The following is a 24452-nucleotide window of genomic DNA, read 5'->3' on the forward strand; positions in this document are numbered from 1 at the left end:
ATCTACACTGGATGCCCATGGCACTCATATCTCCTTTGAGGCTCCTTGGATCGAATACCAGGCTGTGCATGCACTTTTCCAGGGTTTCTATAATGTAATTTAACCACATATCTTACTAGAAGGTAACTCGGATCAAGAACTGTACCACTTCTAATCATTTCCAGATTTTTTTTAAATCCCACCTCATAGGAGCCTTCATTCAGAAGGGCCAACAAAGCTCTACTAGGAAGAACTCTGCAAAATCACCTAGATATGACTTAAAGATGGCCCAGTTCCGTCCTCTTGAATAAATCCTTTATTCCTTCCACAGATTTCTGTAACAAGCCACGGACACGTTGTCCACTCTGTCACCTAGAAACGCAACACCACCCGCAAAGCCCTAAACCTGTCATAACTGATAATAAATATACAATTCAATGTCTACTAGAGGAGGTATGTATGGCTCCAGCAATGCTCTATGAGCATTGCACTTCCTGCCTCACTGGCTAGTCTAGATGACAGAAGCACTTCTGTGACCATCAAACACAACACTAAACGCTTCACACCTATGGGACACAATACAGTATGCGTAGCCATGACTGACTTCAGACAAAATCCTCAAAGAACTTTGGAGTGATGTTAGGGAGAGTGTATCAAAGTAATGGTAGATTGAAAAGATGATACATGATTAATGCCAGGTGTAAATAACGGTGGTCACAGTAATGACATGTGCAGGAAATCAGGCTTTTCTGCTTAGTCACCTTGGACTGTTCACCTTTTGCTGGACCTATATTTTTTATGGCGTTTAGAATGGTGTGCACTTTACCCCTGCTAACCAGTAGTAAAGTGTCTGTGTTCCTAATTGGCGTATTTAACTTGCCTATAAGTCCCTAGGACATGGCATGATAATGTAAGTGCCCCTAGGGCCTACAAGTTACATGGCACTAGTGAACTGCAGCACCTATTGTGCCATCCACTAAAGCGGCACCAGTGGCGGAATGCAAAATGATGTGAGGGCCTGCGTTACACCCCCGAGTGGCAGTGCAAACCATTGCTTCAGGCCTACAATGGTATCTGCTATTTAACCACATGGCTGCTGCCATGATTTTTCCCGTATGCTGGAAATTGCTCTTATGCTGCAGTTATGACGAGCTCAGCTCGTCATCAGCACACGACACCCGTGGGTGATGACGAGCTGAGCTCGTCATCAGCAGCGAAAGGGTTAAAAGTAGAACATGTAGAAATTTAGCGTTAACATGTCCTTGCAGTGAATAGAGCCCAAAAGCTATTTTTCACAGTGACAGGCCTAGCTGTCCTGTGTAGAAACCCAGAGTACAGATTAAAATCCTACTACTGTTTCTCAGAAATGGGACCAGCTAGAAAATCATTAACTAACTATTTTAAAAGTTAATAAAAATCCAATTCAATGGTAACGTCTGATTTTTAATAAATATCATGGATAGTACTGCTGACGTCAGAACTAGGTTTGAGTCTCGGCATAGACTCATCATCCTATGATTCTTGGCAAGTGACCTAATCTCGCTGTGCCTAAGTAATTAACGTGGTCTTGTTAAAAGTAACTGATACTAGGTTAAAGCGCTCCAACGCCTTTGGGCCGAATTTGCACTAACAAACTGCAAAAAATAATAAAATATAGAGTTTTATATTTATTACTTTGCTTCTAATTCAGCATAACCAATGATCTACCCTATATCTCATCCTATACCTCTCTCAATATATCCTCTACCTCCACTCTCTCACTCATTCCAAACCCCATTCTACTACTACAATCCCCAAAATAACCCTTTTCAGATGTGTCCCTCCTCTACCCCTCCTTGCATCATCTCATACCCCGTTTTACTATTCAGATCCCCCAAACAAGCCTTTCTAAACCCTTCCCTCTGACTCGTCCCCCCTCCACTTCCCCTTTACTCATCCCAAATCTCCTCCTACTGCTCAGAGTATAAAGAAAATATAATAAAAAAAATACTAAACCATCCCCTCTTTTATCCCTTCACTATTGTTTCAATCCAAATAACAGACTAACATGTCCACCACTCAAATAAATTTCATATTCCTATATACTAATTCCCCACTAATCCTGTTTGGGTTCCGGAAGAGCATGCTACCCACGGAAAAGCGTTTTCAACACCTCATCAGCAGTAGTAATCGCTACATAAATATAAATGCAAACCCTTTCCCTCTTCTATTCCTCCAGTATCCTTTTTTAATCCAAATAACAGACAAGCATGTCCACCGCTCAAATTAATTTCATATTTCCCTTTACTAATTCACCACTAATCCTTTTTGGGTTCTGGAATACATTGCTAACCGCTGATAAGAGCTTCAACACCTCATCAGGGGTAGCAAGCACTATAAAAATGCAAACCCTTTCCTCTTCTATAACTCCACTATCCTTCTCTATCCAAATAACAGACTAACAAATTCACTGCCAAATTAATTTCATATTTTCCTATACTAATTCACCACTAATCCTTTTTGGGTTCCGGAGTCAGAGATGTTTTAAGGCATGGGCAAAGTGGGCTCTGGCCCAGGACCCAGCCTTTCCGGGGGGGCCCCCTGAGAGAGTCTTGGCCTGATGATATTGACTAATTCTTAAACAGATACAGTGCTTAATTTGTGCCGGTGCTTTCCGGTGCTTAGCACCGGCACTTATTTCACAGGGCCGGGTCTATGTCTCCGGTACACTGGTTGTGGTTGCCAATGCTTGTTGGCCGCCGCGTTACATTTTTTTTGGTCCGTTTTCTGTTTCTCACACACTATGTTGTATCTGCCTCAGAAGCGGACGGAAGTCGAGATAAATGTTGCAGTTGAACCAAACAAGGGGTCAAGAAGAGATGTTCTGCGGCGGGATAGTGTACTTGTTCCTGCCGAGCTTACTAGAGAAGGAGAGAAGAAACTATTGCTCCGGTGTTGGTATGTTTTCAATGGTGTGAGAGAGGGCAGAGGCACAAAGTGACTGAGGCGGTGGGATTTTTCCTGATGCCTTGCACTGTGAGTTCTCAGCAAACGCCGAGATTTATTTCAAAGTGGGAACTGCCACTCACTCTGTTATGCGACGATTAAATGTAGTGCGTCATTAGTGAATGCAGTAAATTATTACAAGTGACGAGGTGTCACTTCCTCATTAACGGGCGTCTAATGGCTACAGAACATACCTTGGAGTATGGTAACCAAGTAAGGAAAAGAGTTGGGCTGCAGTTTCAATAATGTTAAAGTTAAACATGTATTTAAATTCAGGAGCATGGGAAAGCAATACAGTTAAACGCACGGTTTCGAAGGTGCTCGTAAATCTTGCTGCAAGGCTGTATGGAAATCGGGGGCGGGGGGTTACCTCTTGGACCTGCCCCGAAGGTGTGCACTGCAAACCAATTATGAGAGGCCTGTGAGCTCAAGGTGGCCAATGAGGTGTAAACCTATTTTTTTTATTCATGGCGTTCTCGCTGGAGGCTTCCTTTGTGTTCGTGTTTGTTTTCTGCCATTTTTCTGGCCTCAGCCTCCATGTGTAGATTTTAGTCGATGTGCCCAGATTATTTTAAGTGCAAAGACACTGAGTAAGTGTAAGGTGTAGCTGTGAAGCAATACATTCTTTTTTCCCCCCTCTTTTGGGGGTTCCACTTTAACCTCTTCGCCGCTAATGACAAGGGTAACTCGTCATGGACTTTCCATTGATTTCAATGGAAATTACAGCACCAGAGTAATTGTACCTTAGCAGCCAAGTGGTTAAGCACTTTCAAGGTAATGAGAAAACGCTACGAAATTATACCTTCGCTTGTCTTCCCCCCTCTCGCCCGGGCACAGGGTTGGAATGGAGATCTGGTACCGGATCTGGGCTGGCTTTTACCACGGGGGACGCAGGGCACAAGTCACCAATCTTAAAATGAGCTCTCGTAGCTGTTGCATTAAAAGTCCTGCACACTTCATCGTCCCTCTTAATTTCAGTGATTTCAGATTAAGCTTCTTTAAATCATATTTTTCTACTTGCAGCAGGTGCCGTTTAACACCTCATTAAACACCCTCCCATCTCCCTCTTACCCTCTGCTGCCACTTACCAGCACTGCTCTGTTCTAATCCTGTCTCATGCACAACACATTCTGCAATTGTAAGCAAATCATTTTATTCTCCACAATTGATTACAACCCAATTCCTTTCCTACAGGTTCTACATACATTTCTATTTATACCTCGTGTTTGAGAAGCTAAAACTACAATAGGTGTTCTCTGTACAGTGTTTCACTGCTCTTTGAAATTTGGCTTCTGTTAGTATCAAGCAAAACAAAATAAGCACTAATAAAACCAATAGGTTGGACTTTTGAATAGTGGAAGCACAGATGCATGCAAGCAAACAATATTGATGGCTTTAACAGAAAACACATGTTGAAGCAGAAAGACCAATGTCTCTACAAAAAATCATGCATATACAACTAACCAAGAGAAAAAGAGTACACTTTCAGCATAGTATGCAAGTAGGGCCCCCATGACTGGCAGCAAAGTTCCTCTGAAGTGTAGTACCAGAGCACAGATGACCAGAAGGTGCTTATATGAAGTTCCAGGTATTCAGCTCCTTGCGGAACTTAAAAAATAAGGATCTGGCTGCGATGTGTTGAGGGGTGTGGGTGGAGCCAATAAAGGAAGTGGGTGGAGTCAGTGGGTGAAGTGGGCGGAGGCAGCATAGTGGGCGTGGCCTCTTTCAAAAATCTGAGCACCTGCACTTAATATTTTACAAATTAAGCACTGAACAGATAGTTGTAAACAGCGTTTTCCTTTAATTTATTTTTAATGTGGGTAATGTATGAGTGCCTAATACAGACATTTTTCTGACAAATGTGTCCATGTTTCATGTAACATCCATAAAAAAAGTTTATTTTAGATCAAAACAGGACCTTACATATGAGAAATGGGAGGGGGACACAGATTATTTGCAGTAAAGTGAGCTGTAGCTGTGTTGCAATACTGAAAACACACATAATTATCTCTGAATATTAAATGTAAACACAATTAGCATTTGGACCAGTATGACTGTGCACTGTCAGTGACCTGGCCAAAGAGGCAATGAAAGAGCTGAAATTGGATCATGAATTCAAAGCTGTTCTGAACAAGGGCCTCAAAATACATTTGGCCCAGAGCCCCCCAAAATATTTAAGACGTCTGTGTCCGGAGTAGCGTGCTACTCGCGGAAAAAGCACTTCGACGCCTCGTTGGGGGTAGTAAGCGATAAAGAAATTAATTTACAATTACAATTAAATACTTCACGTCTATCGTTTGAAAGAGCTGTGAATAACAAATGTTACTATTAATGTTACAATTTATGAGACTGGAAATGCGTTCGCCTCGCCCACTCTTTCGGTCCATCTTTCAACTTATCATAACGAAACCACCTTGCCAGCGCAGAGCATCCTTGTGACTGCCTCTCACTCTCTTAGAGGACAGGCTGTCCCGTCGGGATGCTGCTAGTAATTGCCTCAAAACCCAAGCAGCTGCTGCGGCCGCCATATTCCGGAGCGCTGTAAATTGCTGCGCGCGGGCCTGAAAAACATACTCACCCCACTACCGCGATAATCACCGCCGCCACCGCCAGGTAGTTGGTCTGGTAGTAAAGCAGGTTGTTGACCACCCGGTTATTCCAATTCGAGACGTCCCTGAAATCTGGCCGGGCGAAGCGGTCGGACCCAGGGTAGAAGTCATCCCAAGCGCGGAGCGGAGCCACCTGCACGCCCATGTTCCCAGTAGCGATGCTGACAGACTGTGATGGGCTCAGCTGAGGCTGCCCTCTAAGATTACTTTTGCGGTTCGCGCCACTGGCGTGCCCAGAAATTGGAGCGGGCGGTTGACTTTAGTTTATCGCTCACATCTGGAAGTTATTTATGCGTTTTTATATAGCGCGGACTTTACCCTTGGCTAACTATAGATTGCATTAGGGTTTCTTCTCTAGCCAAACCTCTGTCACAAAATCGAAAACGTATTTAAACGCTTATTTTACAACCTGCTTTGGAAGGGTCGAAGATGCCTAACCCACAACGCACATTAAGAAGTGCGGCAGGAGCCTCCCTGTTGACTTTAAGTAGGCAGGGTGAAGGCCTGTGTTTTGGCACCAACGCCCAAAATGCGCATTCCTCGTCACTTAGCCACCAGCTGACTCACCACTGAGTGAAAGCAGCACATGGAATACACACTCCGTGCGGAGGAAAGCGGCCACTTGGTGTCATTCATTTATCACATTACATACACTGTATACAACACTTATGAATGGTACTGCTTAACAATATATACATATACTATACAGAGCACTCGCCGTATCAATTAAGCATGCAATCATAACAGTCGATAAAACACTATTTGTAGTGCTAACGTGCATGCCAATACTCGCGATTTTAGTGGTCGTCTTACGTTGTTATAAGCCTATAATCATTTTATTTTTGCTTTCTCTTGTGTAAAAGTTTCTCCATTACCACGCAAGTTAATGGAAAAATAAGGTACCCACATTCTTTCTAAAGCTACCCTTTTCTATTTTCAAATTATGGCATGTATAAAAATATGAACTTTGTATTTGTATACTGTAATGTATACTCATGGTGTTTAAAAATGTATGCTGTGGAATCACACAATGTATTAAAAAAAACAAGGTACTGTGCTTTCTATGGTGTACAAATACACAGAAGATGGCACATATGGTCCTTTTGATCAACGTGTTTTCATAGCACAGTATGCAAAACTACTGAGACTGCTTTAAGTCTTTAGGTTTCCACATAAATAGAAGTGGACACTCTTGATACAGTTTAACATGTGTAGTGCCAAGACTGATCTGCAAATGGCTCGGTCCAAAATGATGTGGCATGGTGGACAAAAGAACGATGGACTGGAATGCTACCCTGAGCAATCGCCAGTAGTTAGATTTATTTCAAGCATCCTCCCATCATCTTTCGTGTGTTTCATGTAACGCGTAGAGGCCAACAGTATGTCCAGACATGTGTTACATGCTCACTGTGCCATTGGAACCACTGAAGATGCCCAATCAGGGTAAAACTGGTTGCTGATGTTGCATATGGTTGGTCCAAACTGAGGTTGCTTTTGTTCCAATTTAGGGAGGACCTGACTTGGGAATTTGAGGTGGCATGGTGGGCAAAAGAACAATGGGCTGGAATGAGACCCCGTACGATTGCCAGCAGTTAGGCTTATTGCAAACATCTTCCCATCACCTTTTGTGTGTTTCATGTAACATGTGTAATCCCATTGTACAAAATACTTTATGTTCTGCTTAGCAATGTGTAACCTTACACAGTTCAAAGCACTCACTATATACAGAACAATGTACTGTTCAGAACACTTAGAATAGGAGCTTGCCTAAGATCACACACTGCTTTCGAGTAGGTGTGCTGGGACCGAGCCCTACAAATTGGGAACAGGCAAGTATTTAGTACCCATAGTAATGTTTATCCATTAGTTATCTCACTTTCACAAAACAATGAATGTTTTGGCGCCCTGACAAGCTTTAACTCTCACTTTTATTATATATTAAGTGAGACCAACTACAATGCTTGGGAGGGTGGAGATCACTGATTAGTTGACAAAGGTTAACCATAGTTGGGTATGCCAATGTTTTTAACTGGAGAAGTTAATATACATGGTATGTGTGTGGAATTTGGAATGAGAGAGAGGGAAGGGAAGCTCTAAACATGTCTGCTGTTTGTCTCTTGTGCACTTTCTGGAACTTTCAGTTGAAAACCCACTAATCTCCTGAGCTTCTAAGAGGCTCAAATAGGATAGCATACCTGTCTCTGGAATTGGTGAGTCAAAAAAGTGTGCAAGAAATTAACTTTTACCTTGTATTGTTCTTTTCTTTTGTGCTCCATCCTACAGACACTACTGCCTACTGTTGTAAAGATTCTCTGGGGCTTCTTTGATGAGATAGAAGGGTTTATTTGGAGACATAATCTACTGGTTGTACTCAGTAGGTCAGACAGCTTCCTACTGACACAATAGAGGCCCCAACTAGGAAAGTAAACATAGAATGTGGAACATTGTAGGATTCCATGATACATTTCAAGATAAAACACATCCCTTGCCCTTATTTTCTTAAATATAACTATACTAAAACACCACATAAGAATGAGGGAGTACCGGGGTGCTAGAGGGCGCACTAGCAGTATGGCCGCACTGATGTGAGGCTCCTGCAGCCTGGAGACAATATCCGACATTTATCCTGATTTGCCACTACCTATGCTCGTCCTGACCACGAAATTCGATTGAGCCGGCCCTGGTGCACCCTCGGTACAAGTTTTGGCCGTCTACGACGCTCCTGACCGGAGTTATGACCTTTGAAAGTTCCGGCGAGAACTGACCTGGGAGTGCCTGGTACTGCTGGCGGGGCTCGCGATCTACGTGATTCCACGGCGCACCACGAGGAGAGTGGGCCTTCACATAGACTCCCGTCGGAGCCTCCCGGAGCAGCGCTGGCCACTGGACGGTCCCTGAGGGGGTGAGGAGACGACTGGCAGGGGTCCCGCCTTCTCGTGCTGGGCGGCAGCTGAGCTACATTGCGGTGGCTGCCGCCGAGGGAGACGCGCTGTAGTGCTGGGCTCCGGCGGCCGGGAGGAATGGCGGCCATTATGCGAGACGTCTGACAAGGATTATTTTGGCGGCTCGTGTCCCTGTTTGCTGCGGTTGCTGATCGCTGCCTCTGGACCCTGGCTGGATTGCGCCTGGCTGCCGGGGTTGGTGTCCCTGGCGCTGGAGGCTGCATCGGGTGACTGCTCTGCCCACACACGGGCCCATAGCATGCCGGTGAAGCTGACCCTTCCGGGCTGCACGAGTCCGGGGGTGCTACCTGCGGAGAGCGCTGTCTCTATTCTTGGCCTGTAGCGCTAACGGAGGACGCTCCTATGACTGGTGAAGAGGCCTCTCTGCTCTGCTTTTAATTCCGGCCTGAGATGAGGTGACGTTGCTACGGGGCACTATTCCTGCCTGCAGTATCTGCCAGGCACTATGCAGCTGAGTGTGGCCTGCTCCTGGTGTCCCTGAGGGCCTCTATTATCCCCGCGGGGGTGCCGGCTGCTGGAGGGGAGTCAGCAGGCTTGGTGATCCTATCCCTAACTGTAGCACTGCTCTGCTATTTCAGTGACTGGGGGAACTGCGCATAAAGGAGTCAACTGCTGGTATTCATGACCCTACTCCCTGCTGGGTTTCCCCTGAACTGGACTGCGGCCTTTGTGCTCCATAACTGGCGTGGGAGTTACCTGCATGCTGCATGATCCCCCATTTGTTCTTCATTTAGGAATACTTGGGGACGGTGGCGTTTTTGTCTTATTCCTTTCTTTGGTTGGTGATCGTTTTTGCAACAAACATCTGCCAGTGATTGCTTTGGACGGCTGCTGATGACCAATCATGGGCAAACCAGACAATAAACAACCGAAGCTGTCATTTGACTCACTGGGGGCCAAGAGGGGACTGCGGAATGCGCAAGACGCGCGAGGATCCCGTGCCCTCGCTGTACCTGACACTGACTCCCAACCTGTCGCTCCTAACTTTCAGCAGATGATGCAGGAAATGAGGCAGGGGTTCGCCACTATAGTGGACAAGGTGGATAAAATGTCATCGAGAATGGACGCCGTGGTGCAAAAAATGGACGTCCATGAGGAACGCATTACAGCGGCCGAGCAGCGTATCTCCGACCATGATGACACAACGGCTACCCACACGATGCAAATTGCAAGAATGGACAATGTGCTCTGGCTCATAGCTGCGAAGAATGAGGAGTTGGAAGCCAGAAGTCGTCGCAATAATATACGCGTGGTGGGAGTGCCGGAGTCGACCAATGTGGGGAGGATGGAGACCTACGTGGAGAAGATTTTGATTGCAGCGATCGGCCCGGAGGCCTTCTCCAAGCAATTTATAGTAGAGAGGGTGCATAGATCACTGGGTCTGAGGCCTAATCCTGGGGCGCCGCCACGGCCCATTATCGCCCGTCTCCTAAACTATCGAGATCGTGACGCAGCTCTTAGGGCAGCTCGTGCCACCCGCACACTATCCTGTGAAGGGGTCAACTTCTCCATATATCCGGACTTCACCCCTGTGGTACAGGAACAGAGGCGTAAGTTCATTGACGTCAAAAAGAAGCTTAGAGAGCTGCAAGTAGACTATGCACTGTTATACCCTGCTAAATTAAGAGTGACGCACCAGGCGAAGCAACATTTCTTTACAAATCCGCAACAGGTGGAGGATTTTGTGAAACAACTTAAGAGAGAGCGTGCGGCGGGACGGCGTAATGGGGAAGACAGACAGGAAGATTTCCACTCGGCCAACAAGGATGACTGACGCGGAGCATTATGTGCGTGGAATCTGATTTTGTACTTGCAAGGTCCCGCCACTTTTCCTTTTTTCCTTTGTTTTTGATTCCACTGAAGAGGTCAGAGAGATGGACATGTCGTGTGCTGCCAGGGGTCACTGGACGAACACTGGACTGCGGTGGTAATGTACTCCAGGCACCCCCCCACTACCTGGGCCGCGCCTAATGTGTGAACTAGGGGTCGAAGGCGAGGTGTGGGGGGTGGTCATGTGCACTTCTAGGTTACACCCTGAAGGGTATACCCCATTGAACTTGTTGCTTCTGATGCAAATGTTGGGATGTTTAGGTTTTGTAAAGGGTGGGGGGGGATAGGGGTTACTGGCAGGTTGGGGTTGCTTCAGTGGGTGGCGGGTGGGTGCACTTGGCTTGCAGTGCGATGGTCCCTTGGGACTGCTTTCCTTTCCTTTTTTTGTTTTCTTCACTGTTGTGCTCATGTCTGCCTCTTTGGGTAGTGGGTTTCGACGAGGCTGTGCCGTAGCGGGCCTCTCTTGTTTACTCATAACATATGGAGGTCTTGTATTTTGTTCTCAGTTGCGCTTCTGCTTCTGCTGGTTAGCGGGGCTCTGCTGGGTGATCAATGGGTGGCATGCTGTGCACTTTCGTATTAGGCGGCCTGCACTGGTCGGACTGTTCCTGTTTATGGACTTACATTCTAGGGCAGTGTGGGGACGGTGTGTTGTAGTTGGATGTTGTCGTTTTGGGGTGGGAGGGACCATGGGGTGTGATTGTGATGTGGATTGGATACTGATGCAGTTGCATAATGTATTTTGGCTGAGATGCACTTTGCTTAGGCGGCGGGGCATGCACATGGATGTGTTGGCAATGATGGTTTGCAATGTGGATAATGGCTGACACTGCGCTGGATAAAATATCGATCCTGTCCTGGAATGTACGGGGTCTTAATGATGCAAGAAAGTGTAGGAATGTATTGGCGTACTTGGATAGGCATCTGGTGCAGATAGCTTTATTACAAGAAACGCATCTCCGCCCACGGGTGGACCCTAAATTCGCTAGTCACTGGGCCATCGTTAGGAAATTTTCATCATATTCGTCGTACGCTAGGGGAACTGCTGTGTTGGTCAAAAAGACGCTTCATTTTCAGGAATTGGGGGTGAAATTAGATCCTGCAGGGCGTTATGTGATATTGTGGGTTAGGCTTGGGTCGGATACTGTTGTGATTGTGAACTGCTATGCACCCAATGTTGACACTCCGGGCTTTTTTACTACTCTCTGGGGACACGTCCTTGCCATAGAAGCCACACATATCATATGGGGCGGGGACTTTAACATAGCCTTGAGGCCTGGAGCGGATAGATCTGACGGGAGTAGTCAATATAATAAACATGCGAAAGACGTCTTACAAGGCATACTGGAAGAAGCTGGATTGGTAGATAGCTGGAGGCTTGCGCACCCCGAAAGTAGAGAAGGCACACACTTCATGACACATGCACGAACATAGGCGCGCTTGGACTATTGTTTTCTTTCACGGGGACTTAGCATAGGTTTACACAAGGTGGAACACCTCTCCAGGACTTACTCAGACCACTGTACGGTTCTGGTTGTTGTGACAATCCCGGGTCTCAATAGGCCGCGACCCCCATGGAGATTGTTCCCTTCAGTACTCTTAGATCCAATTTTCAAGGTGGAACTTGAGGATGAGATTGAGGCGTTCTGTCCCAGGAATAAGGGGTCGGTTGATAGTGTGGAGATGATCTGGGAGGCATTTAAGGTGACAATTTGTGGGATTACAATCTCTAAAAGCTGTGGGATACTACGAGAAATCGTTAAGACCATAGTGAAATTGGAATCGGAATTAAAGGACTTGGAGAAAGAGATGATAAGTAACACTGACCCAGAGATTTGCCATAAGTTTAGGGATAAACTGTCAGAATTCGAGGAAGAGGCCGCTAGAGAAGTGAAGTATAGGGGGAAATATTGGACTGCTAGGAAGTATTGCGAAGGGGAAAGACCGGGTAAAGTACTTGCTGCCCTCACGAGACATCAGCGCTTTAGCACTGGTATCCTCGAAATCCAAACGGAAGACGGTGTACGGTGCCAAGACGCGATAGGGATTCAGGAGGCTTTCCTGCAACACTATGAACAGTTATACTCTACACAACAGACGGGGGAGGTCCGCTTTGAGGGCTTTCTGGACGACATTGCACTATGCTGGCTCTCCGATGGTCATAGAGCATTTCTCGGAGGACCTCTGGAGGTCGACGAAATCCGAGATGCCATAATGTCTTTGAGTAATGGAAAGGCAACGGGGTTGGACGGACTCCCTGCCGAGTTCTATAAATGCTATATAGACACGATGGCCCCGGTGCTTAAGGAGGTGTTTGAAGAGTCTCTGGAGGTAGGGATTCTGCCGGGATCGATGAGAGAGGTGGCGATTACGTCTCTACTAAAACCTGGTAAGGACCCTCTAGACACAGACTCCTACCAACCCCTATCGCTGCTTAATTGTGACGCAAAAATACTAGCAAAAGTGCTGGCGTCGCGGTTGTCTTTGATTATGCCCACTATAGTACTTCCGGACCAGTCCGGCTTCGTGCCGGGCCGTGCCACTACCCATAATCTTCGCACACTCTTCTCCTTAATCCCGACTATAGCTCCTGAGCTCCCTGTTGCCACAGTATTTCTGGATGCTACAAAAGCATTTGATTCGGTGGAATGGAACTACCTAATCGATATATTGTGTAGAATGGGTTTTCCTAAAATATTTATTGCGTGGGTGAAATTGTTGTACACCAAACCAGTGGCTAGAGTGATTGTTGACGGAACACTCTCCCCTCAAATGCCTATAACGAGGGAGACCAGGCAGGGCTGTCCTCTTTCCCCACTGCTCTTTGCCATTGCAATAGAGCCGTTGGCATGCCGGATTAGACAACTGCATAAACAAAGTGCGTTCAACTGCTTTCAGCGGCAGATTGGAGTGTCACTTTATGCGGACGACATCACCCTGTATGTGAAGGAGCCGCAGGTGAATCTAAATCCGCTCCTGCGGGAGCTCCTCATTTTTGGAAGAATATCAGGGGTGCCCATGAACTGGAAAAAGTCACAATTCTTCCCACTTACGGCGGCTGTTGAGAGATTCCAGCTGGACTATCCCCTGGAGTGGTGCGATACTGATCTTCGCTATCTGGGTATAATGATTTCGCTTAATAGAGAAGAGACAATCAGGCTGAATTATGGAGTGGCCATCTCTAAACTTGCTGACAATGTCACGCAGTGGATGTCCCTGCCACTCTCTATGGCGGGCAGAGCCTCGCTGGTGAAGATGGTGGTGCTCCCCCGCTTCTTGTATCTATTTCAGAATGTCCCCTACCACCCCGGCGCCTACTTTTTCAAACGACTTCGATCGGAACTCCTTAGATTATTCTGGGGAGGTAAACAACCACGATTGAAATGGTCCACCCTAACACAGCCTTATGAAAAAGGGGGGTTTGATGTCCCGGATTTTGAGGTGTATTATTTGAGCGCCCAGGCGCAATATGCATATTATTGGATACACCCTACGCCTTTTATGCCACAGATAGCTGTTGAGGAATGGATTGTGCATCCACTCCCGCTTAATGGAATGATACAAGGGAGGGTTGGAGATGTGGAGACGCCGGCTACCACGGTAACGTGCACGATAGATGCGTGGACTCGAATTGCAAAAATATTGGAAGCCACGCTGCTTTACTCACCGGCGATGCCACTTACATATCATCCCAAATTGTCCCTATTGCAAGAAACAGGGTTTCAGAACATGTGCAGGCGGAACCAGTTGGCCGCGTGGGGTGACCTGTTTCTCGAGGGTAAACTCCGTACGAGAGACCAATTTTTTCGTGTGGAGCAGCCCTCTCCTTTAGACATCTTCTACTACATCAGGCTCCGTCAAGGCCTACGTGACTTACTTCCCCAATTTCCAGATGAACCGGGGGTAGTTCTGCCACTGCATGCTATGCTGGTGTCCGATGGCCGACACCTAGTGTCAAGGTTATACAACACCATTAGAACGCAGCGAGAGACTCCCATTAGTCATGCACGGGAGCAGTGGAATCTTGAGCTAGGCATTGACATCACTGATGAGCAATGGACCTATTGTTGTAACGTCACTGCCAACATCTCATCAAGCTGCAGGCTTAAGATCATACATTATAAATTTGTTCAGAGATTCTATTACACGCCAGCTAGGAAGTTTCGATTTCGTTTGGCAGAGGATGACAGGTGCGCTCGATGTCGGGCAGAGGGGGCTGGCTTTCTTCACCTGGCGTGGGAATGCAGTGCAGTACGTGATTACTGGGTTCAGGTTCACGGCGCACTGCAGATCATGACGGAGGAGGCTATAACATTGGATCCCCTGGTCATGCTGCTGGGATACACGAAAGACGTACCAAGATCTTACCGCAGATTTGCAGATATCGCACTACTGCTGGCAAAAAGAAGGATAGCTTGTAGATGGGGAAGGGGCAGAGCTCCGAAATTCAAGGAATGGCTGGATGATGTGGTATATTGTCAGGATCAATATAATGTGTACGCTGACTTGATGCCTGTACGCTGTAGGCCTAAGGACTTCTGGAGCCCACTGCAGACTTACTGGCTGTCTAAGGCCGCACAACAGGGAGATTCGGAATGTGATAGCCAAAATGGCTGGGCGTAAGTGGAGCAATCCATGGTGGATGCGTATTGATGATGTGGAAAGGTGTACTCGATTACACTAAGCACTACCTGCATTGGAGCGCCATATGTGTTGGTCGCAGGGTACTAGCTGATAGCGCTTGGCGGGCTCTGTGGTGATGTCGTCTTCTGTACTTCTGGCACTATGTACACTGCCAAAATTGTCGCTGAGTGATAGGAGCTGTCGATGTTTCCCGGTATCGTGAACTGTGCAATATGCTGCACTGAGACCCTACCTGATTCATTGCTCCCCCTTTGTAAATTGTGACCTACTGTACATTGCACATTGTGTCCTGTGCCTAGCCGTACCTGAGTGTCATCTGTGACATGCCCGCTGTGAAGTGTGATCTCATTTCTTGGACTCTATTGAAATGTGCCTTATATTCATGTACCCAATCTGTATGTGATATGATATATGAGATTGTTAAAATAAAGGTTTAAAAAAAAAAAAAAGGAATGAGGGAGTACCAAGAGACACCTTATAGCACAGCAGACATTGATGAAAGAAAATACCAATTACTCCCTACTACAACCACATTCAGTCATTTATCCTCACTGAAGCTCTTCTTGTCCTGGGTGGTTCTGCAAGCGTGGAAATCTCATAAAATATTTATAACCAGCTCCACTTTAAGACTTACTAAGTGAAACTCTAATTTCCACAAATATTTCTTCTCTTGATCACCAAATCTTTGCCACCGTGATAGAATAGATCACAACCTGAATATATTGCTACAATATTCATCTACTTAGCACATCTAATGTTCAGTCAATGATGAGAGGTTTGATGAAGTTTTAAAAACTTTATTTATCATTAAAGAGATTAGTTTGTATTTTTGTTTTTCTATTCTGGTTAGCCAGATAAGTCTGTCTACAGAAATATTTTTTAAGTTTTTAGTAGAGACAGCATACAAAATAACAGTGTGTTCCAGTAAGGAATTTGTCCCTATCTTAATCTAAAGGGCCTAACCTATCCTAACAGGAACCCATAAAGAGTTCCTTTGGAAAAGAGCAAGTACATTTAGAAGAAGGCTAATAGCTATGAAGAGTCAAAATCCCCATAAAGAGTAGTTCTGGAAACGTAGCCGAGCTTCCTAACAGCTGCAGTAACAACTGTAAAATAGGTAAAAATAAATAATCACAGCAGTAGCTATGATTAGCATAAACATAGGAAGTCTCACAAAGGGTAAGGAAAACAAGAAAGATCACAGTTAGCAGTAGCTTACAGCAATCTTGGGCAAGAATGGCACAGTAAAGTGCTAAGGAGCATGGCAGGCAAGGTGTGCATAGAATCCATTGACTCTCTAGCTAGAAACATGCACTGTATAAAAAGGCACAAAACGTGTTACAATTTTGAAATGTCGACTCTTTCCCCGGCCAATAGGAAAGGATCTTCTGATGGTCTGTCATCTTCTTCATTGATTTCCACGGTAAATCTTCAGCAAGCCTACTCTGTCAACTGGTCAATAGGAAAGGATCTTCTGATGGTCTGTCATCTTCTTCATTGATTTCCACGGTAAATCTTCAGCAAGCCTACTCTGTCAACTGGTCAACTGTCTCATTGTGTAACATTTGCCTACTCTATGAAATGAAACATTAATATTAAGCATGTCCTGGTTAGATCAAGGACATCAGAACTTAAAGCATGCATTTTCTTTCATTAATATATCTGTTCATTATAAGCACATGGCAGAGAAAAATATCTAAATACAATGAAATCATATGGTGTGAGGTGAAAAGAAATAGATTTTACAACAAATAGCACATTTCACAAAAAGTCAAGTTTTTCATTTAATTTATAATGTTAAGTCTGCATTTAAAGAAAAACATTTATTATTATGAGGCTAAATTCACGTAAAAACTTTCAACTTCCAAAATCCCCAGTCTAAGGATTTAATTAATCATCTCATGTCAGAGTGCACTTTCATCATCAGTTGAATCTCGTGTTTTCTTTTCAAGCCCCTAAATTTCAAAGAGTTCATGTAATCGTGACTCATTATACAGCTCAAACCCAAATCCTTCTTTTAGCATTTCTTTTCTAACTTTTCTTTTCTTTTTCAAAGTTTGTATCTACAGCACAGAAATAATGCATAAAGAAATATCAGAAAAAGTCCTACTACTACTATTGGCATTAGAATAGTCTTCAATTTACCCCTTCCTGATGTTGAAAACCAATTTCCAATTGTGGCGACTCCCTTTCCCAAATTTTCAAACAAACTTGGTGTTTCTAATTCACGTAATTCATGTTCTAAACCTGAAATGTTCTTTGCAAAACCTTCTATTTCCCTAATCTCTTCAGGTATGTATGTACAGCAATGGATTAATTTAAGCATCTTGCAGACTCCACCCTTTTCTCCACCCTTTTCTGTGAGTAAGATGTCTAAGGCAAGTTGGTCTTGTAAAACCATTGACCGTAAAGCAATTAGGTCTGCATTAATTACAAGCAAATCTTCAGATGTGCTAGTTGCAATTATGTTGACATCTGTTGATACCTTCTTAATCTTTTCGCCATTTAAGATTACACCTATATGTGGAATGACAGCTCCGAATAAATTGTGCTTCTTACTGTGAGCCGGTTTTAATGTTAATGCATCTAAGGGCTTCACATGGTACATATTTGGAATTAGTATGCCTAAATAACAGATTCCCTCATGGTCGGCTGGCAGCAAAAAGTAAGTATTCTGTCCACAAATGTAATAAACCCTAGGAATAGCATCCTCATCTTCCTGTAAGATTTGGCTAAATCCCCCTGTTAATTCGAATGTGTGTTGTCCCTACATGTCTAATCCTTTTGGGTGTCCTTCTTCTGTACACAAAAATGTTTTCCTTTATGTTGGCTGTCAAGTCTCAATTTTGGGTAAACCATCTTCTTTCTAAACTGGTTTTCTTGTTTTTTCCACGCATTCTCTAAAACATCACCCGTTTGTCAGTAGGTTGTGTCATGTTAGGGTAGGTCTCTTCTAAAGCCATTACATATGCCTTCTATATTGGCTGCATTAAACAGGTTATATTATTTTTGTAAGCCTTTACACCCATTATGGGTCTATGGGGAAAGAAATAGTGCCAAGCTGTGGTAATTCCCCTTGCTGGTAAATGTAAATTCATGTTTTCTATTAATGGTAAACTGGAAAGTATTAGAATAAAAATATTCAAAATCTTGTCCCCTATAAACTAATGGCAATATGATGCTGCATGAAATAGCATAAGATAAAGGCATGTGGTAATAGGAAACGTCTTCTGAAACTGTAAGTAAGTGTGCACATACATAACATCCATGACGTTAGTGGATTCTTGCACTAACCTAGATTAAACATTAGTGGAATAATCATTTTTCTTATAATTTATAAAGGAGTGATAAAAGGGGTTCTTCCTAATATTGCAAATAGGTGAATCAGTAATGACCTTTGCATCAGTCTCTGACTCTGATGCTAAATTAAAATCATATTAGCACTACAGTGATCATTATTACGAAAATTGAACCCATGGTATATTTAAATTCATGCAGGTACAGTGGATTAATAACGTGGAAGTCTTGGGTACCTAAGGATACGAAAGAATGAAAAAACGAATCAAAAAAATGTTCAACCCCTATCAGAGCATAAGGTTGGATATGGGTGTGCCGAGAAAAATCTTACAGATTTAGTAGATCCATTCGGTTTCAAGTCTGTAATCCGGTACTACAAGACGCCGATTTGGCGTTCACGAAAATAAAGGCAGACGGGTGCTCCATATTAAAGTCTTCCGCATCACGTGGTGTCAACAGCATCACCTGTCCGAGAATTAAATCTTATTGGACAGAGGTGTGTACATTTTTGGAAGTAGTGCTGGAGAAATCAATTGAAGTAAGTACCAGCTTAATTTTCTTTGGTATATTGAATGACTATCACATGAATGCACCTGGATCCAATTTCCTGTTTTATGTGGTAATCTTAGCAAGGAGAGAAATTTGCAGGATGTGGAAATCAGAAGCCCCTCTGACTTTTGTTGAATGTTTAAAGAATATTATCTACACTAGCGAATCAGATATGGCTTGTGACCAAAGAAGTAAAGTTAAGATCTGGGCTGCTTCGTTGAATTGGAGGGAGAAGGAAAGTGGGTCCTATGATTAAGCCAATTTACTGTAGGTCCTGGCCTCCTTAGTAACATCCCGGGGCTCCAAAAAAGGCAAAAAAGATGAACAGGAGTTGGAAAATGTAACAGTATTATCTTGGAGGGAAAGCTCCCCTCTCTCTTGGCCTCTTCCGATGGCCAGTATACGTTGGTATGGAGAGATAGGAGGAATCCTAATAAGAGCTTTGGCAGTATGAGGACACAAAAAAAGAAAACTGCCCCAACAGTTGGCCACAGTCACTCTGCTGCTCAGGGCGGTAGAGAGGTTCACACCGTCCACTGACCCATCCTGCTCCCTTGCAGACACAAGGTTAGGAAGAGGCTCAGTCTCCTCTTCCATCCCAGCATCTGTTGCTAGGAGCATGCCCACTTCGGACATCTCCAAGTGGGGCGTCAGGCAGTTCACATAAAGGAAACGCAAAGGGTCCCTGGGAGACTGCAAGTCCACCAGGTAGGTGACGTTGCTCTTGCGCTCCACCACCTCAAATGGCCCGGTCCACTTATCCTGGAAGGCACAAGGCTCCACTAGGGCCATGACCCAAACTTTTTGTCCAGGCTGAAACTCGATCAGAGCGACATTCGTATTTAGAAACAGGCTGTTTCTATGTTTTGTTGTACAGATCAAGTTGAAATACATCACTTTGCAAATGAAACATTGGATGTCGACCTCTGTCTTTTCTAAATACGAACTTTGAAGAACAAATTTGGGGTTTTATCAACCGTCATTACTCTTGAAAACGTGTGCACAGGATTTTGTACATTATCTACTGTATGGGTTTTCCCACACTCTGGCAGGGGTTGTTTTTACTCCTCTGGGTTTGTTTACCCTGACCTGTTTGCACCGTGGCTCTGTAAATACTGTGTTCTTTGACCTGCATATGTACACGCTAGAGCGCCAATTCTTCCTGCACCCAACTCAAACCCATTATACTGACTCCAATCCTGGGTAGGTATACTGGGAGCTTTCTCCCAGCCTTCTTTCACCAGACTCAGAGGTCCTCTCACAGGATGGTCGTACAGCAATTCAAGGGGACTGAACCCCAAGGACTTCTAGGGTACCTCTCTGTAAACAAACAGAAGGCATGGCAAGAGAACATTCAATTTTTGTCTCATGGGTTCACCAAGACCCATAAAGATGCCCTTCAGGGTCCGGTTGAAACTTTCAACCTGCCCATTACCTTGGGGGTGGTAAGGAATGGTGAACTTATAGGTTACACCGCACTCCTGCCACAGGGACATCAGATACTTGGATATGAAGTTGGTATCACGGTCTGACACCACCTCCCTGGGGAACCCCACACGGTAGAAAATCCCATCAACACATGACCCACTATAGGGGGCCGTCACAGTCCGGAGAGGGATGGCTTCCGGGTACCGGGTGGCATGGTCTTCCAAGACCAGGATGAACCTGTTGCCCATGGCTGTCTTGGGATCCAGAGGCCCAACAATGTCAATGCCCACCCTCTCAAAGGGGGTGCTGACCACAGGGAAAGGTTGGAGAGGAGCCTTACACTTCCTCCCACTCTTACCACTTGCCTGGCAAGTCTGCCAAGACCTACAGTGAACATCAGAATGCTTGCGCATTTGGGGCCAGTAAAAGTGGGTGACAAGCCTTTCACAGGTCTAGTCTTGCCCCAAATGTCCTTCCAAAGGCACATCATGAACCAGGCCCAATAGGAAGGCTCTGAAGCGCAGGGGGACCACCAGCACACAGGCTGACCCAGGCTCAGCAACCTTAAGCTCGCTAAACAGGAGACCATTCTCCCAGTATATCCGATGTGATCCGGACTGATCACCTGCTGCCTGGTTTGCAACCTGCTGCCGCAAACCAATGAGAGAAGGGCACGTCAGCTGCTCCTGGCAGAACTCCTCCCTGGCGGGTCCTCCTTCTTGCTGCCAATGGGTCAGCTCAGGTAGGTCTCCCACTTCAGCTACTTCTTCCCCTGTAGGTTCCAGGGCATCCCCCTCAGGGTCTACCTCCTCTTGGACCCTGGGAACTTCGGAACGGTTTCCCATGCCCCCTGCCTTCTCCTCCTGGCAGGCACCTGGGCCAATCTTTCAGGCTCCAGGTCCTCTTGAATGCCCTTACCCGCTGTCATTGACCGAGTGGTCACACAGGCCCACTCAGGCAGACCTAACATCTCCAAATGAGACCTCCTCTCCGCCTTCGCTTAAGAAGAGCTCTCCAATTCATTGCCTAGCAGACAGTCTACAGGTATGGCTGGCCTCACAGCTACTCTCAAGGTACCTGAGACCCCCCCCCCTTCAAAGGGAACCACTTTGCAGAAGCACTCTGTGTTGTCAGCGGCCACTGCTGGGTAGAATGTGTTGGGGACTGCGAGGAGGGACTCACCGGTATATCCCCATGGGCGGTGGTTCCCCGTGGTCAGCCTGCTATTCATGGGATTCGGGGCAACGGGAGGAACCCCGATACAAAACACAAACGTCCATGCCATCTTTCCATGTCTCTACAGAGAGCCGGTAACCAGAACCCGGAAGGGGTGGGGATTAACCCCGGAGGCAGTTGCGAGAAACCAATGAAAGAACCGGACTGTGTGAAGGAAGGCGGTCACTCGGATGGTGCCGAACATGGAGAGAGGACGCCAGAAGGAGAAGCGGATAAGAAGTATCCTGAAGAAAGGACCAGCTCGCAGGAATCCAGGGGCGGAGATGTCGCAGACGAAGAGCAGGACGAGCCGTGGTGTGAGGACTGGTGGAGTCCCCCGGAGGATGCTGGAGAGCGGCCGTAACTCAGGAGAGTTACGGCAGAGCCGGTGAATGGGGTGTGCCACGGGACTTGGAGGGAGGGGGTGGGTAAGAAAAGGGCACGGGGGTAGGAAAACCTGAGCACCTAGAATTTGGTGAACCTAATACCGGGTATGAAGTACTGTTTATTGCCTCACTCTTAGCTGAACGTAAATCTTGTACTTTATGCACTTCTGACTTAAAGTGCTTCCTTTCAACTGAGGCTATTACATCCTAGTCCTTTCATTTTCCCCCTTACGCTATTCCTCCCATCGACACCAATCACTGTATATTCCCAAAAACTACTTACCCTACGATAACTCCTTCTTCTGACTAAAAGTCTGGAACACTGCACGGTGTGGTGACGGGTTACCCTTAATACTTCCCCAAGAAAGCCTTTGATCTGACGGCTCTTCTTTTCCCTCTTTTATGAGCCTCTGGGGAAAACCCTTGGACTCCGACGACGAGGAGCCTGGAACATCGCCCTCCACAAGACCCGATGAAGAGGAAGGAATCAAAGAAGAAGAACCGTGTGGCACTCGGACATTTGCTTCCCCTGACTTTATACCTGTTGCAAATAAACCATCACCTGTTCGCACCTATATACAGCCTCCTCGCTTGTATATCAAACCTGCGCTCCCACAGGGACCACCTGCTCTTCAGACACCAGCCAACAACTGACAGCTGTCACACTGGCTCCGGTGTCTTTCAGAGCCTCCACACTATGGCCATTGATGGTCACCCACTGCCTGTACTTTTTAGTGTTATCAGGCAGATGAGTACTTGGGACCATCTCACTGTCTCCTAAAGAGAGCAGGGACATCCCTGCAGGACCCCACCTACCTTGGGCATTCAACTCCTCCCCCAAAGCTACACTAGCCAGTTCCTGGGACGGTACACCAGTGGGTACATTGGTAACCGGGTTGGTACACTTAGGGTCCCCCGGAAGTGGCCCACCTGACCACAGCTAAAACAGGTCTTGGGACCCTTCTGCACAGGCTTACCTGGCGGGACCCATGGTTTCTTCTCAGCGTGAGGCTGGGAACCCTTACCTTGGTTCGCTTGGGGATTACTTTGGGGCCCTTTTGGGAACTCCTTTTGTTTACCCTTGTCCCATCCACTCTTCTGCTGGGGACCCTGGCCAACTTTGGCAGGGTCTCCCATAAGAAGCAAGCTTTCTGGGGTCAGTCAGCTTGATATCAATCAGGTGCTGGTGTAGCTCTGGAAAACAACTACTGCACAAGTGCTCCCATGCAACTAAATCATAGAGCTACTGCAAGTCAGTTACCTTGCTACCCTTCACCCATCCACCCAGTGCTCTGCAAAAGTAAGATACATACTCCACCCAAGTACTTGACTCCAGCTTCTCGCAGTCCATACATTTCTGCCTAAAAAGCCCTGTGGTCAACCCATACCTGGCTATCAAAGCTTACTTCATGGGGACATAGGACATCTGATCCTCAGTGGGCATAGCTAGCAAGGTTTCCCTCCCTTCAACTATAAAGCGGCCCCACAACCCCGCTCCCCAATCTCTTTCAGGGACCCAGTGGGACTTCATCGCTATCTGATAGGCCTTAAACCATTGCCCAATGTCCTCATGCTTCATGAAATCTTTGATCACATCTTTGGGGATGTATACTTTTCCTTCCTTAGGCACTGATGGTGTGCTGCCACCAGAGGGAGTGATTTCTAGGCTCCTCGCTTTAGCTCCAGAACCCTCATCACTCTCTCATGCTCTAAACGCATCTTCCTTTCCTCCATGACCAATTTCTTGCTTTCCAACCTCAAATTCTCTAAGTCACCCTGACTCCCCTGCTTGAGCATAGAAAGCTCCATTGCATACACTCTGCTTTCCTCCCTGTACCTGTCCTCCAAATCTTCCGGAGACAGACCCCTTGAAGACACATGCTGCTTTCCCTGGGAGGCACTCACCCTCCAGTTAGGCCCACTAGCCCGTCCTGCTGCCCTTCTAATTTCTCCCTCTCCATCACTGGCATTCCTTGCTTCCAACCAGGCCCTCAGCGCCTTTTGGAACTCCTCTTTCCTGGTGACGCCTCTCACGGAGATTGTAAATCTTTTGCAGATGCTTTTAAGTTGTGGCTCAGTGTAGGTATCAACCCTCCCCTCTTCAAATTCAATATCCACAGATGCAATGGGTGCTTGCTTACTCATGATGAAAGTTGGCAGTTCTCAAGATGCAAAAAATTCCAAGGAAAAACTCTTCAAAAATGTATTTGATTGCATAATAGTCTGCACTCACTACTAGTGTACACCAATTACTGTATGTAAGTCACAAATGCAAGTCTAGGATCCCCACCGCTGACCACCAATGTTAGAAATGGGGGTCTCTAGTTGGCAGAGATAGGTACCTTTGTCCAAATAGGGGCCCTTGCTTCTAGTCAGGGTAAGGGGGATACAATTCTAAAATAAGCCCTGCTCACCCTCTTGGTAGCTTGGTATGAGCAGACAGGCTTATCTCAGAGGCAGTGGTAAAGCATTTGTGAGCATATACAGTACTACAGTGAAAACACTACAAATGGATACCACACCAGTTTAGAAAAATAAGTAATCTTTATCTAAATGAAAACAAGACC

The 24452-nt window shown here is 45.9% G+C and overlaps 1 protein-coding gene across 1 annotated transcript in view; it reads right to left on the reverse strand.

Annotated features, from left to right (window-relative positions):
• The window catches only part of ARL6IP5 (ARF like GTPase 6 interacting protein 5), a 134033-nt gene extending 127962 nt beyond the window's left edge, over window positions 1-6071 (reverse strand). The window contains exon 1 of the mRNA XM_086939030.1: window positions 5543-6071. Coding sequence (XP_086795156.1) covers window positions 5543-5718 — 176 coding nt within the window. The 5' untranslated portion in view covers window positions 5719-6071. The remainder of the gene's footprint in view (window positions 1-5542) is intronic.
• Window positions 6072-24452: the final 18381 nt, after the last annotated feature.

Source organism: Lissotriton vulgaris, chromosome 9, assembly GCF_964263255.1.
Source record: "Lissotriton vulgaris chromosome 9, aLisVul1.2, whole genome shotgun sequence".
In the NCBI taxonomy this organism is placed as follows: domain Eukaryota; kingdom Metazoa; phylum Chordata; class Amphibia; order Caudata; family Salamandridae; genus Lissotriton; species Lissotriton vulgaris.